At 46.2% G+C, this 15,654-nt stretch overlaps 1 protein-coding gene across 1 annotated transcript in view; it reads left to right on the top strand.

Moving 5' to 3' along the window:
• The window catches only part of VPS4B (vacuolar protein sorting 4 homolog B), a 300,050-nt gene extending 286,360 nt beyond the window's left edge, over positions 1 to 13,690 (top strand). The window contains exons 10-11 of the mRNA XM_085606937.1: positions 11,520 to 11,660; positions 11,997 to 13,690. Coding sequence (XP_085463063.1) covers positions 11,520 to 11,660; positions 11,997 to 12,098 — 243 coding nt within the window. The 3' untranslated portion in view covers positions 12,099 to 13,690. The remainder of the gene's footprint in view (positions 1 to 11,519; positions 11,661 to 11,996) is intronic.
• The last annotated feature ends 1,964 nt before the right edge of the window (positions 13,691 to 15,654 follow it).

Here is a 15,654-nt window from a genome sequence, read left to right as displayed (position 1 = left end):
GCCGTCGACGCGCAACGTTTTTTTTCCAGTGCTCTCTAGCGGTGTAACTGTGTTAAAATCGGTATGTCTTCGACTAGGAAGTCGGGCTTTAAGCCCTGTAGGGAGTGTGGAGGTCTGATGTCAATGACGGATCCGCACCAGAACTGTTTATGGTGCCTCTCTTCGGACCACTATATGGAGGAGTGCGGATGCTGTAGGAGCATGAATCCGAAAGCGCTCAAAGAGAGGAAGACTAAGCTCTTCATGAAGAAGATCGGTGAGGAGAAGAGAGGGAGGAAAAAGGAGAAGTCGAAGAGGGAGTCATCGACTTCGAGGTCGAAGAAGCACCACAAAAAGAGGAAGCATTCTTCTCAACGTCGGTCCTCGAATTCCAAGAAGTCGAGGTCGGCTTCGCCCCGTCGACGTCTGAGCAAAGCATTGTCTCCTTCTCCTTCACCTTCGAAGTCACCGAGGCGTTCTCCTTCGAAGGAGCAGACTCCGGCTCAGTCCCCGACGCGTCATCGGCTCCGTCTAAGGCTTCGACTCCGGTTCGAGTGGAGTCGGATGCTTCCATGGATGAACAGGAACAGGAAGAGTCTGTTCCGGTGCCTGAAGAATCTGCAACTCCGGTGGAAGATACAGCGGAGCCGACGCCGGAGACCCCACAAGGGGATACAGGGTCTGTTCCTTTTGCTCAATTCCCGGCTCCAGGTACAGATTCTAAAAAAATTTTGAATGCTATGTATGGCATATTTAATAGGGCGGCCTACCCATCTGGAGCACCAACTGGTCCCGTGGGTCCGATGGCATTTACACTAGGGTTGCCGCAGCATTATGCTCAGGCCCCCTTTATGCCCTTTATGCCGATGGCGCCTTCTTGGCAGTTTCCGGCGCCGTCTGGGGCTCCGATTCGACCTCGGAGGGACCAGCAGACTTCGGAGCCTTCCTCGAGGCCGACTCCATCGGCCCCGCGTCCGGCGGCGCCGACTCCACCTATGGCGCCGCCGACTCCGGTACCTCTGGCTCCACCGACGCCGCGTACGTCGTCGTCGACGCCGGCTCCCCGGATCCGGTCGAGAAGGGAGGCCCAGAGGGTGTTGGAGGAAGGGAGATATCGAGCAGAGGTGGAAGAAGGTGAAGTTGACTCTTCTTCTGATGAATTTGAAGGTATTGAAGAAGCAAGTGGGTTGGATACAACCCCGGAGTGGGAGCATACGTCTGCCAGGTCTTCTCCGCCTCAGGAATTGGCTCCCTATCATGTGGTGATCAAGAAGGCAGCCGATCTTTTGGATTTGCAGCTGCCCTCTGTGGAGTACAAATCCAACTTGCTAACAGAGGTGTTGCATTCTCCGTCTTCGACTTCAGAGCCTTTGTTGCCTTTCAATGAGGCCATCTTGGAGCCGGTCTTGGAGGTGTGGAAGAAACCTCTTTCATCTCCGGCAGTGTGCAGACAGGTGGCAAGAAGGTACAGGGTTGCACCAGGGGATCCTGACTTTTTGTCTACTCATCCGTCTCCGGACAGCCTGGTTGTGCAAGCTTCATGTTCTAAACATGCTTTGGGTGCCTTCCCTCAGTCTCCAGCTGACAGGGAATCCCAAAAAGTTGATCAGGCAGCCAAAAAGACCTTTTCCTCAGGAAGTATGGCGTTGAAATCGTCTAATGCTACATGCCTTCTGGGGCGTTATGTGCATGCCCTGATGGACTCCATTAAATATTTGGCCCCTAAGTTGCCTGAGGGGGATAAGTCGTCCTTTTTGGAGGTTGTTGCGGACACTCGGGCAGCTGCCAGACAAGTGATCCAGTCAGGGCTGGATTCTGCGGACTCGGTGGCAAGGATTATGGGGTCGTCTGTGGCAGCAAGGAGGCAGGATTGGCTCCGTACCTCGGGGTTCTCGGCTGATGTTCAAGCTACGTTGGTTGATCTGCCGTTCGACGGACAGAAGCTGTTTGGGGAGAAAGCAGACTCTGCCCTTCAGCGATTTAAGGACAGCAGACTGACGGCAAAGTCCTTGGGTCTGCAGGCTCCTGCTAGGGGTTCGTCTTTTTGTAAGTTTAGGGGTTTCGGAAGAATATCTTTTCGCTCCTTCAGACAGCCCTAACAGCAGCAACAACAACATCAGCAGAATCCCCTCTATAGGTCCTATAGAGGGAAGCAAAGGAGTCGAAGAGGTTCTGGACGCAACCCCTCTTCTTCCTCATCCTCCTCTGCTCCAAATGAGGCTTCGGGGAAGCAGCCCTAGATCCCCCATCCCGGATCATGTAAGACCTGTGGGGGGGTCGGGTGTCCTACTTTCTACGGGGTTGGAAACCTGTTACAACCGACCTTTGGGTTTTGAACCTCGTAGAGACTGGGTGCGCCCTTCCCTTTCGGGAGTTTCCTCCCCCTTACCCTCCTTGCCAAGGTTATTGCTCGGAAGACCATCTGCTTCTCCTGCAGAAAGAGGTTCTAGCCTTGCTTCAGAAGGGTGCAATAGAGGTGGTTCCAGAGCAGGAAAGGGGTCAGGGATGCTACTCCCGGTATTTTCTGATCCCAAAAAGGACGGCAGATTGCGTCCGATCCTGGACCTCAGAATCTTGAATTTTTTCCTGAGACAGGAGAAATTCAAGATGCTGACCCTTGCGCAGGTTCTTCAAGCGTTGCAGCAAGGAGACTGGATGGTGTCGCTCGACTTGCAGGACGCGTACTTCCATGTCCCAATCCTGAAGTCGCACAGGAAGTATCTCCGTTTTACGGTTGGGTCGCAACATTACCAGTTTGCGGTCCTCCCGTTTGGTCTTACTACCGCACCTCGAGTCTTCACAAAGGTGATGGCAGTGGTGGCTACTCATCTCAGGAGGTCGAGATTCCGGTTTTCCCCTACCTGGACGACTGGCTTCTGAAGGCAGAGTCCCCAGAGATGGTGCAGCGTCATCTGCAGGTGACAACTCAGCTGTTGTTCGACTTGGGTTTTTCAATCAATGTGCCCAAATCTCACCTGGTGCCCTCTCAACGCAACCTGTTTATAGGGGCAGTACTGGACACTACTGTGTGTCGAGCATTCCCTCCTCCTCAAAGGATTCTCGACATTCAGGAGATGGTCCCTTTATTCCACAGTGGAGCGGTTGTTCCAGTTCTGAAGGTCCTTCGCCTGCTCGGTCTGTTCGCTTCCTGCATTCTGTCGGTCAACCATGCACGCTGGCACATGAGGGCGCTCCAGTGGTGCCTCCGCAAGCAGTGGTATCAGCACAACGGGGATCTCAGGGAGTCAAGATCTCCAGAGAAGCTGCAGCGGATCTGTCTTGGTGGAGTGTAGAGGGCAATCTGTCGCAGGGAAAGCCCTTCCATCTATCTCCATCAGTGGCCACAGTGATAACGGATGCATCCACCTTAGGGTGGGGTGCGCATCTGGGGGACCTGGAGATCAAAGGTCTGTGGTCTCCAGAGGAAAGGTTGCTTCACATCAACCTTCTGGAATTGCGGGCGATTCGTTTAGCACTCAAGGCCTTCCTCCCTTCCCTTCGCGGTCAGTCGGTTCAAGTCCTGACGGACAACACGACCGCGATGTGGTATGGCAACAAACCGGGAGGAGTGGAGTCTTTGTCTATGCAGAGAGGCCTTACGTCTATGGTCCTGGGTTCAGGACCATCAGATTTGTCTGATGGCAAATCATATGGCCGGGGTGCTGAACGTGCGTGCGGACAGTCTGTCGGCAGTTCTCCGCCGACCACGAGTGGAGGCTCCATCCGGAGGTAGTTCGTCACGTCTTTCGGACGTGGGGAACTCCTCGGGTGGATCTGTTTGCCACTTTTGAGAACGCGCACTGCCCGCCATTCTGCAGTCTCCAGTATCCGATGCAGGGGGCGTTGGGGGACGCGTTTCAGTTGAGTTGGGGCTCACGACTCCTTTACGCATTTCCTCCCATACCCTTGATTCCTCGGGTTCTGAGGAAGATTCGCCAAGACCGGGCCCAAGTCCTATTGGTCGCCCCGGATTGGCCAAGAAGGGTGTGGTATACAGATCTTCTCCACCTCTCCTTGTGCCCTCCGCTCCGTCTCCCTCTGAGGACAGACCTCCTCTCGCAGTCGGAGGGGCAGGTTCTACACCCCCACCTCCAGAGCTTACACCTTCATGCCTGGAGATTGAACGGGGCAACCTGAGTTCCTTCTCTCTCCCACCTGATGTGGTGGATGTTATTTTATCGGCCAGGCGACACTCCACCAAGTCCATTTACTCCTACAGGTGGTCTAAATTTGTAAAATGGTGTGGAGAGAGGTCCATTGACCCTTTAAAAGCCCATCTTTCTGATGTTCTCCAGTTTGCTCTTTCCTTGGCTCAGCAGGGCTGTGCTGTGGCCACGGTCAAGGGCTATCTTTCGGCCTTATCGGCTTTTCTGTGCCTTCCAGATCAACCATCTGTTTAAATCCCCGGTTGTTCTGAGGTTCATCAAGGGCCTTACAAACATGTTTCCTCCCACTACTTTTGTAATGCCTCAGTGGGACCTTAATCTTGTTTTAACCTTTCTAATGGGGTCCCCATTTGAGCCTCTTCATAGTTGTCCTTTGAGGCTGTTGTCCTTTAAGGTGGTTTTTCTTGTAGCCATAACCTCGGCAAGGAGGGTGAGTGAGCTTCAAGCTCTTAGTTCCAAACCTCCTTTTCTTACCTTACATGCTGAAAGGATGGTTCTGAGGACCAGGGCTGCCTTCCTGCCAAAAGTTGTCACTCCGTTTCATTTGGGGCAGTCCATTACTCTCCCTGTTTTCTATCCTCCTCCTCATCCTTCCAAAGAGGAGGAAAGGCTTCATCGCCTGGACCCAAAGAGAGCTGTCAGCTTTTACTTGGACAGAACGAAAGACTTTCGTATGGACGGTCAGCTCTTCGGGGGTTATGTTGGGAGAGCGGTGCACAAGCGCACGTTGTCGAGATGGATTATCTTTGCCATCAAGATCTGCTACGCCCTCGCTGGTAAGACCCCTCCTGAGGGCATTAGAGCTCATTCAACTAGAGCCAAGTCTTCTACCTCTGCTTTGGCCCGGGGTGTTCCTGTGGCAGATATTTGTAAAGCCGCGACTTGGGCCTCCCTCCATACCTTCGCAAAGCATTATTGCTTGGACTCGGAGATGAGGAGGGAGGGCCACTTCGCGCGCTCTGTCTTGCAAGACTTTCTGGTATAGGAAGGTGGACACCCTCCTCTGGGAGTGGGGACTGCTGTGGGAATCTATTCACAAGGTGAGGAATCCACTGGCAGATGTATCCATCAGAAGAACAAGTTACTTACCTTCGGTAACGCTTTTTGTGGTGGATACAGTATCTGCCTGTGGATTCCTCACTGACCCACCCGCCTCCCCATTGTCCACCTTTGTATACCATGAAAAAGGTCTTGTAGTTATGATTTTATGCTGTATGGTACAGTTGTAGGAAATGCTTGGTTTACTTTGCATTCCTTTCTTTTGCATATTATGTATATGTATTAGTATATTGTATACTGTGTATTCTTTGAGTCTGTCGTTAGTCCACCTGTTCGCCTCGAAGGCACGGAAAAAATGGGTGGAACTGACGTCATCACGCCGACCTGGGCTTCTTATGGCTCCGGTGACGTCGAATGGAGTCGCGAGCGGATCCGATGCATTATGACGTCGCCCACGTCGACGTGGAGTGCTGGGAAAGAAAAGTTCCATGGAATGCTGGCGCAGGGGATATTCACAAGGTGAGGAATCCACAGGCAGATACTGTATCCACCAGAAAAAGCGTTACCGAAGGTAAGTAACTTGTTCTTTTGGACGCAGACATTTGTAAGTTTTTTTTTTTTGGGGTGGGAGATGTTTTCAGTCAATAGATACCCACGCTGCCTCTAATAGCCCACAATACATCAGTGTAAAGACATCATCTCAGATTGTTTTTCCACCTTTTGGTTCGGATGTTCCAGTTCAAGGACCGACTGCCTCTTCTCCATGGCCTTTTGTGCTATTCATCCGGATCAATGACCTTGCAGTACTCTACATCGATGCAGCTGTCTCGAGGAGACACTGGTCATATTGACAGTGATTGTTAGAGGAGGGAGTTATAGAAAAAATACCCTTCCAATTCTCTCCTAAATGTAACTCAAAATTTCTCTGGTCTGACCAGCATAGTCTCAGTAGCATTTACATGTCTCCAAAGCATGGAGAGGTTGGCCTGCTCGGCATGTAAGGCATTCAAGTGCAAGAAGAGCATTATCTGCTAATGACGCAAACACTTTCGGGGGCACCACAAGATAAAGCATCTACACTCACCAGAGACGCAGGACCAGTTTGGGCCCAAGGACTTTATGGGCGCAGAACAAGAAGAGCTTGGACCATCAGCTACTCCGATGGCACAGGAAGGGCACATTCTGGATGCTTTGCCCTCTTACACTTTTGAAGCGGAGAAGGTGGAATCCCCGGAGCACAGTCCTGAGGACAACACTTACCCTAATATCCCCCAAACCTCTATGTTTACTGTGCATTAACCCCTAAGGGGATTGGACTGCTGAGCATCCTGATATTCAGTCAGAGCATCTCTCCTGAGTGAGTCAGGCATCAAACCCTGAGACAAACCATATGAGGCACCAACCTTTGGGTATGACTCCAACCTCCAAGACCTCTCTAGCCCGAGAGGTTCCCTCAGCCTCCGGTAAAAGGACACCAAATCTCACTAACAACAATGCGGACTTGACCATAAACCTCGGAGAAGTCTGTCTAGAAGCTGACTCTGAAACCTCCCCTATGATCACTATCCAAACATGTCTCGAAGCCGAAATTAGACTCAGGCCCCATTTACCCTCGAGCTTCCTGAGGTGCCTGACGTTAGGCAGCAAAAGAATTTCATTCACCCTTTCATAGGGAAAATCTTAGCTCGGCTGCTCCTGCAGGATAAGGGCCATACATCTCATATTGCCAAGACGTCGAAGCTTACCTTTGAGGAGTAAATATCAGAGGAGATCCAGTCCTTTGTGATATCTAAGACGGTTGGGGTCGAGGCCACCTTTCTGACACCAGAACTGTATGCCCCTAGGCCTCTCACGCCACCTGCACCTCTCCAGTCACCACAGTTCTCAACCCCTCTAACCACGCTGATTCAGTCCAAGAAAGCCCTTAGGATCCTTGCTATGCATACCATAACTCAGTCACATCTAGGGATAAGTATGGCCCTTGGGAGGATAACAATTGTGTCCCTTAGGACCATCCTGACCCTTGCACTCGGGGCGATTACGAGTGGGATGCTCAATCCAAATCACCCAATGAGGGCACTGTGTACTGGGAGAAATAGGAGCTTAAGTGGAAGCTCTGGGTGAGGTAGCGGGAGTGATAACTGGACAGGCTACCAGGGCCCTCCTCAATTCACGGGTCCCCCAGCAGCAACCTATGTGGCAACCACCTTATCACCCCCTTTTCCAACCCCCGAATGCTGATGCCATACAGCCCTCCTTTTTTAGGATGAGGCAGGGGCAGAGGATGAAGCAGAGGCAAGCAGGTACAATGGCAACCCAAGGATACCCTTTGTCAAGAGGCTCTCCCCCTCTGGACATGGATGGAACATCAGAACATAACCCTGCTGGTTAGAAAACCTCGCGGGCTCCCTGAACTCCAGGGCGGATAAACTCCGCCATAGGTGCCTGGTCGATCATGAATGGAGTCTCCATCTGGAGGTGGTGTGAGGTCTCTTTCAGCTGTGGAGGGAGCCTTTGTTAGGTCTTTTTGCCTCAGAAGAAAACACGCAATGTTAGCAGTTTTACTCAAGTGCTCAAGAAGATCAAGCATGACCGGGCTCAAGTCATTCTTGTATCTCTGGACTGGGCATGAAGAGGCTGGTACCCTGACCTTATGAGCATTGCCATCGAACCTCCGATCAGACCGCCCTTTCAGGAGTATCTTTTGTCGCCGCAGGGGGTTGGGGGGGGGGGGGGGTTCTTTACCTGAACCTGTCCATTCTCCACCTCCTTGCGTGGAGAGTGAGCAGCGGCAGTTGACAGCTTTCGACCTTCTGCTCGAAGTCTGTGACGTAATCGGAGCAGCCATGCATCCCTCCACTAAAACGGTATACGACTGTAGATGGTACAAATTTGTGGCATGGTGCACATCAAATACCGTGGACCCCTTTTCTGCCCCTCTTCTGGAGGTTCTCTTGTATATACTTTCTTTGGCCCAGCAGGGCTCTTCTTCGGGCACTCTTAAATTATATCTTGCAACCATCTCTGCTTTTCTTTGACTGCCAGATGAGCCTTCTTTATTCAAATCTCCTATCGTTAATAGGTTCTTTAAGGACCTTACTCATCTGTTCGATCCATCTCCTTTCGTAATGCCCTAATGGGACTTAAATCTGGTTCTTACTTTTCTTATGTGTACTCCCTCCGAGCCTAGTCATAACTGTCCCCTCAGGTTGCGTACTCTCTAAACTGCCTTCCTTGTTGCCATCACCTCTGCTCGAAGGGTGAGCGAGCTGCATGCTTTCTTCTAAGTCCCCTTTTCTATCTGGTACTTTGCCTGTTCGGTCCTCCAGGACTTTCTGGTATGATCTTGGTTCGCAGACCCTCTTCCAGAGATTGTATTGCTACGGTATCTATTCTAAGGTAAGGAATCTACAACTAACAGTCTCTATCGGATGAACAAGTTACCTTACTTCGGTAACGATGTATCTGGTAGAGACATATGTTAGATGTAGATTCCTTAGCCCCACTCTGTGAACTGATTTCTAGGGATAGGGACTCCCCTACAGGGCCCCAATTTTAACGCACCAGTGGTCAGTGTCTTTCATGGCTCTGCGCTTCTGGCGTGGAAAGAACTGACGTAAGCATGCATGAGCAGCGTCTATTTAGGTCCTGCGACGTCACCTCAGCGCCCACAACGTAGACTGGCGCAGAACCAACCGACGCCACCTAATGACGCACAGGGTGTAATGCTGAAGCAAAAATCTCTGGATCCGGACTGATGCCAGGGGGAAATTCTAAGGTAAGGAATCTACAACTAACATATGTCTCTACCAGATACATCGTTACCGAAGGCAAGTAACTCGTTCTTTGCATTGAAAATGTTACGAATGGCAAAAAGACCTACAGTTGAGAAATGGCTACTAGATGTCGAAGAATCATCAGAGGTAGCATACATGACTAAAGCAAGAACCGATGACAAAGTTAGAGATGATTTATCAGATTGGAGAGTATATATATTATTGCTTTATTTTCCTCAAAGGTCAGGACCATTTTATTAAATACAAAATGATACACACCTGTGATCGTTTGTGATTTCAGTCATGTGTGCCATGTGAACAAATATGCTAAATGTAACTAATTTACCTTTGATGCATACAAGTGTGCCATGCTTTACTATCCCACTGTGAAATCTGTTAAATATTGATGTGGATAATGCCACAGGTCTGCAGCCAGAGAGAACATATGGTTCTTAAATACTACTAGAGATTTGTTGCTAAGTGGCATTTTTTGGAAAGGTCACCCCCCAGTTTTCCATTTTTTCGTAGGACTCATTTGCTGATGGTCTGGAACGCTACAACTGGGCCAGTGTATATGGTCTGATCTCTAAAATATGTCAACATTTGCTTAAAACCTGATCGGTCCATGTAGTGTCCCTATTAGGCCAGATTATATGGTGTAGAAATTACAACCCTGGCATTGAAAGTTAAATGTGACTTGTGGACTGTAGCACCACGTGTGCCAGCCACTACAGTGGCAGTGACAACTTGGCTTTAGGCCTACCCTGTGAGCCTGGCAGCAGTAGCTTGACCCCTGACATGCACTGACTTGTCAAAATCACTATTTTGAGAAGTAGGAAAAAAAGCTTTTTATATTTAAAAAGTCACCCCTAGGCACACCTTCCTGCTCACAAGGTAGGTTGCTTAATATTTAAGAATTGAACATGTGTGACATAGAAATGGTGTGACTAGGCCCAAAAGTACACTGTCGCTCTTCTGCCGAAAGGGTCTCTCTGAGCCACATAAAAAACTTTGGCCCATTTGAAAGTGAGCAAAGAGGATGCAGGGCAAGTCCTGTGTATCTTCTGTTTGGGAGCTGCAGGACCCTGTTTCTGTCGTACCAGACTTTAGTGTTAGGTGCATGCAGACACTAGTGATTAACATAGTTAACTTCCCTACATACTCACCACCGTCAGAGTCCACGTTTAGTGTTGGGGAAAACCTTTGATATCTTGAAAATGCCCTGATGCATGCATATTAGGATTGTTTGCAGTTAGGCAAGCAGGAACTAATGAAAAAGTAGTTAGGCTAGGGCCTTGGAAGATTAGTCAATTGATCATAGAAAGACTAAGAGTGTCTTAGGGTGTCCTCCACACACACGCTGGTCAACCTTACAAAGCTGGACCCTAACACTGCCTTCACTGGACCCTAATCCAGCCTTCAGAACACTTTCTGGTCCTGCAGAAGATCATGAGATGATGAGAGCTGCTGACTATGACCCGAGAGGAGACTTGAAGGACTGCACCTACACCTTCTTGTACCCAGGGCTGAGAAGTGGACTCAAAGGGTCAGTTGGTAGAACTCCACAGGAGCACAGAAAGCTTCAAGCGGCCATTTCTTGGAGGTGCCCAGCTGACACCTGGACTGGACATTTCTGTAGACCTCTGCCTGACACCTTGATACTCTAAGTGCCCTTCCCTGAGGTACTGGGGGGGCCTTAGAAGTGTTTGTGTTTGGAAAGAAGAACGTTTGGAAACTTTGAAATGCCCTTGCTCTACAGTTTCTGGGTGACCTGTGGGAAAAAAGTATCTGAGTGACAGTGCATCAGATTGAATTTCAGCTTCATCCTGGTCAAGGTTCCCAGCACTTGTGTGTGTGTTGGGGGGGGGGGCGCTTTCTGCCCTGGGACAATGTTTAGTGAGAAATCTGCAAAGCTAGAGCTTAACCATTCTGCATCAAAAATTGATAAAGTCCATTTCCGCTTTAGAACTTAAAAGATTTTTGAACTTTTCACTTAGAAAATTTCACTGGGTTCAATCCACTTATTTATCCAATTAGGGCTCCATCGTGGTCGGCAGCAAATAACGATGTGGTCCCAGTATACAGATTCCATAGACTGTTATTGGTGCTTAGTGTTTTTTGATTACCCTTATTGGATTTTTGTCATTTTGGTCATATTTCACTCCTAAAATCTTTTATCCCTTTATTTTAAAATTGGTTATGGAATATTATTGTTTTGTGCAACCTTTTCTACTGTATAGACCTACTTAAATAATTTACACATTCCCTTTAATTTAAGCCTGACTGCTTCATGTCACATTACTAGGGATTATGCATACGTATTTTTTATTTGATTTATGTGACAGCTAGCATTCTGTGGCCTTCTCCTTTGAAATTGTCACTTGTCGACCCCAAATAACAATACACTTTCCTACAATATTTGTTTTTAAACTACTTGTAAAGTAGACTTAAACAAACTTCAAGGTGTTTCAGGCTCTGCTATTTATTGTTCTGCTGCAATTGTATAGATTAGTTTTATATATGCTTGTGTCATATTATGATGGATAGTAAAGCCTTCTATATCTCCAGTCAGTGAAATAATTTGTTTTTCACATTTAAGGTACGAGGGCCTTCACCGATTGATCCCAATATTATTATGGAGGACATGCTCACTCCATGCTCTCCAGGGGATCCAAATGCAATTGAGATGACATGGATGGAAGTCCCAAGCGAAAAGTTATTTGAACCAGTTGTCTCTATGGTTAGTATTTTTTGTGAACTGTTTATTTGAATGTACATTTCAAATAACTCTCAGATTATTAAATATCAGAAATAATTAACCATTTAGTTAATGATATCAACAGTCTTATATATTTGTTGAAATAACAAACCAATTTATGTTTTATTGCTAATCTTAAATATATTGGACAACAAATAGAGGAAACCTCAACTTTGTTTCATTTATTTCTGTTGTATATTGTTGGACATGCATTTTGAGGAGTAGCACGATTGTGTAAATGATTTGCTTAAGACCTTATTGTAGGACTATACAGTTTAAACGGCATGATTCATTTTTTTAAATATTTTTCTCCTGCAGCCTGACATGAGAAGGTCTCTAACCAGCACAAAACCAACGGTGAATGAGCATGATTTAGAGAAACTGAAGAAATTTACAGAAGACTTTGGCCAAGAGGGCTAAACCAAAGACAGTTATCAAACAATTTTCAATGTACTTTCCATTCTGTTTCATAGGTATTCTTGCCTACATTGCTGGCATTACAGATAATTGCCAGTAATAAATATTTCCATTCCCCTCGCCCATCGTTGCTTGAGAAAGTGAACATCTTTCTGCAAGCCCCTTGAGTTTTTGTATGATATTAAGATGTCTATCAAGTGTCTTCTATGAAAAGGTTATTCAAAATATAAAAATGCAATTTTAGTAGCATGAGTAAAAACCTTGACTCCTTGAAAACATGTAAATATATGGTAATCATAGAAGTAAAGGAAAACCTTTAAATGCTTAGCAGACCATTCCACTACAACATTCAGCATAGCTTTCAAGAGAATATGCAGCGTCTTGCTCTGATTTTTTTTTTTTTGATTTTTTTTTTTTTTAAATAATTTATTTTGTTACTTCTAACCAAGTACTTATGGGGATGTTCAAGAATTATTTACAGAAATTCACTGCTATGGAAATCTGTTTTGACTGTCGTATTGTTTGTCAGGGCCCACTTCATGAGGGCTCTTTTGAGTTTGGACTATAATTTGGTTGTATTTTTTTTTCCATTGGCATGTAAATGTTCCAAGAGTAGCAACTCTGTTGAAACCTAATAGTAGCATCCAGCCTTGAGTATACAAAATATAAAGTAGGTCTTATAGGCGCGTTTGTAACATCTGGTACAGACCTTCAGTAGTAATGGGTTGTTTCTCCACTGTATCATTTATTGCCTTAAAGTGCAGCAAGCTTTTCCTTTAACTCGACTAGATAGTACCTGCCATACTTTAGGGTAGTCTTCTTTAAGAAACTCCTTTCCAAGTTGTACATAAACAGATTTTTATTTTTCTGTTTTGTGAGAATGGTTGGCAATCTTGGATGGTTTTTCCCCCTCTTTAATGAAATGCAGTAGGTTTTCTTACAAATACGGGTTGTGTGTGTTAAAGACAATACTGCTACTAATTGGGGTCTAAACTTGAGAACATACTCGAAACAAGCCTTTAATTTGTTTTCCAAATAGAGGGTCGGTTCTCAATGAAACCAATTGAACTAATATACCCTAGGACTAGTAGCATGTCCTTTGTAGAGGAGAATGAAAGTGCGGCCAAGATTTGGTGATTGGAATTTCTTAAAGATTTTAGAGGTTTTTTTTTTTAGTTTATTTTGAGCCCAACTTCCATCAGCTCATCGCCATCTTTAGTTGCGTATGGTTTACAAAAAAGAATACCACACACTTTGACACATTCTAGTCTAATTGAATGTACAATTAAACCCTTAGATGGTCAATGTCGAGTTTGTGCCTTGTAAGTTTGCAACAGTAGCAGAGACAACCCAGTAATGTATCCAAAATGCAATACATTGTGTTGCTACTTAACATGACCCTACAAAGGCTTTTGAGAAGATTACCTTGCATCTAGAAAACAAAATTATGAAAGCATTTCTGTGGACTGTATTATATGGCTATCCATATCAATGGGTTTGTTTTGTGTATATATTTTATGTCCTTTCTATAAAATCACAGAACTGATAAAAGTTGTTGTACTTCCATTTAGTAAAGTGTGCTGGTGCAACACAAACTTTGCAAAGTTTTTTTTTCACTTTGTCGGCCTTATTTAAGAAAGAAGGGCAGGATTTTTTCTTTATATGCACTTCCTTCTCTCTATATAGCTGATTGTATGTATATATTGTTTTGACTGAAATAAACAAAGTGACGTTATAGTTGGGCGAAAATGTCTGTTAAAACCTAACATTTTAAATGTAAAAAAAAAACCTCTGAAATTCACCAGTTATAGTTTACTGAACTAATTGGAACTTGTACCCCAACCATCCCCAGTGTTGAGGTCATTTGAGATGTTTTCAATGATGTCATTGAACATATGAGTGATGCAGTTTGTGAGGTCATAAGCAGAGCATGATGGTACCCATACCCTGACCACTTATACGGTATTTTTTAAATGTTTACAGAACACTGTGGCCGAGTCTCTGGTTCTTGTAATTAACATTTTTTATGATGTTGCAGCCCTCTGATCAGAGGGCACACTCCTACCGTAGCAAAATGACAGGAGAAAGAACCTGCTCTGCCTTTATTTTTTTACTTTCTGTTTGTGTGGGACTCCCAAGGAACTTGAGGGACCAACTGTCACTATAGCTTTATTTTCTTTACCCTAATTGCTCCAAAACAACTGAGCAGTTTACACCAAATCACGCACCTGCTATGCACAATTATGTAATTTCAGTTGTAATCAGTGATGTTTTCAATTATGTTATAGAACATGTGACAAGTGTTGTAATATGCAAGTCTTAAGCAGTGCTTGGCAAGGATGTGAGTTCTATTTACTTAACATAACTTTAACTGGTGAAATTCAGTATTGCTCCAGTATTGGATCTTTCATAGATTCACATGCTTGAATCATTCTCCATCGTCAAAGTGAGAGTCCGACTGTACCATAATAAAGCAGTATGCATCATTACCATAGGGTATAATGGTAATGAACAGTCACATTAATAGTCAATCAATGTCCTTTTTAAACAAGCATTGGAAAAGCAATAGGTCTCGCCTTTGTTTAAGTGAAAGCCATTAGCTTTGCTAATATTATTGTATTTTAGCTATGTGTTGTGAGCAGGCGCTTTGCAAGGGTTGCACCGAGCAGGCCTTGCAATCAAGAGGCATTCATGAACTTTTAATCCAGCACCACCCTCGTGAGCAAACATTGCGCCACGCTGGAACGAGCAGGCACAGCAAAGAGAAAACTAAGCAGGCACCGAGAAAGCACTCAGTGGACAGTCTTCGAAGTCTTGCAGGCATTGTCTTCATAGAGCAGAAACAGTACTGGGCAAACATGGGCATGCACTGAGACGAGCAGGCACTGTATATTGAATATTCAAATGAAGTACTGAGCAGGCCTTCCAAAGAGGATCTATCAGTTGTTGTTATTTGACCTCACTGGAGTACGGGACCGGCACTAAGCAGAAGAGTCATGAATGGAGTACATAACAGCCACTGTAAGAAGAAGGCATACAGAGTATGTACTGTACAGCTGGGAATCGTTGGAGTACTGAGCATGCATTATACAGATGGGGCATTAATGGAGTACTGAGCAGGCCTTGCAAAGAGGAGCTATCAGTTGTTGTTATTTAGCATCAGTGCAGTACTGAACAGCACTATACAGAAGAGGCATCCATGGGGTACTGAGCAGGCACTGTACGCAGAAGGCATACCGAGTATGTACTTTACAGAGGGGGCCTTGATGGAGTACTGAGCAGGCACTATACAGAAGAGGCATCAATAGAGTATTGAGCGGGCACTATAAAGAGGAGGTCTCCGTTCAGTTCCGGAGCAGGCACTGTGCAGGGGAAACATCAAATGAGTGCTGAGCAGGCACTGCACAGAATAATAGTCAAGCACGTACAAAGAACACTTACTGTTACTTACAGCACGAGGTGATTGACGGCGGCTTCTCTCCGAACCACGACACAACACCAAACCAGGAGACGACCTGCAGACGGCGTTGTGTAGCGGACCGATGTAAAGCAAAAAATA

The sequence above is a fragment of the Triturus cristatus genome, chromosome 5_2 (genome assembly GCF_964204655.1).
Source record: "Triturus cristatus chromosome 5_2, aTriCri1.1, whole genome shotgun sequence".
Classification (NCBI taxonomy): Eukaryota; Metazoa; Chordata; class Amphibia; order Caudata; family Salamandridae; genus Triturus; species Triturus cristatus.
This window is presented reverse-complemented; position numbering and strand designations above follow the sequence as displayed.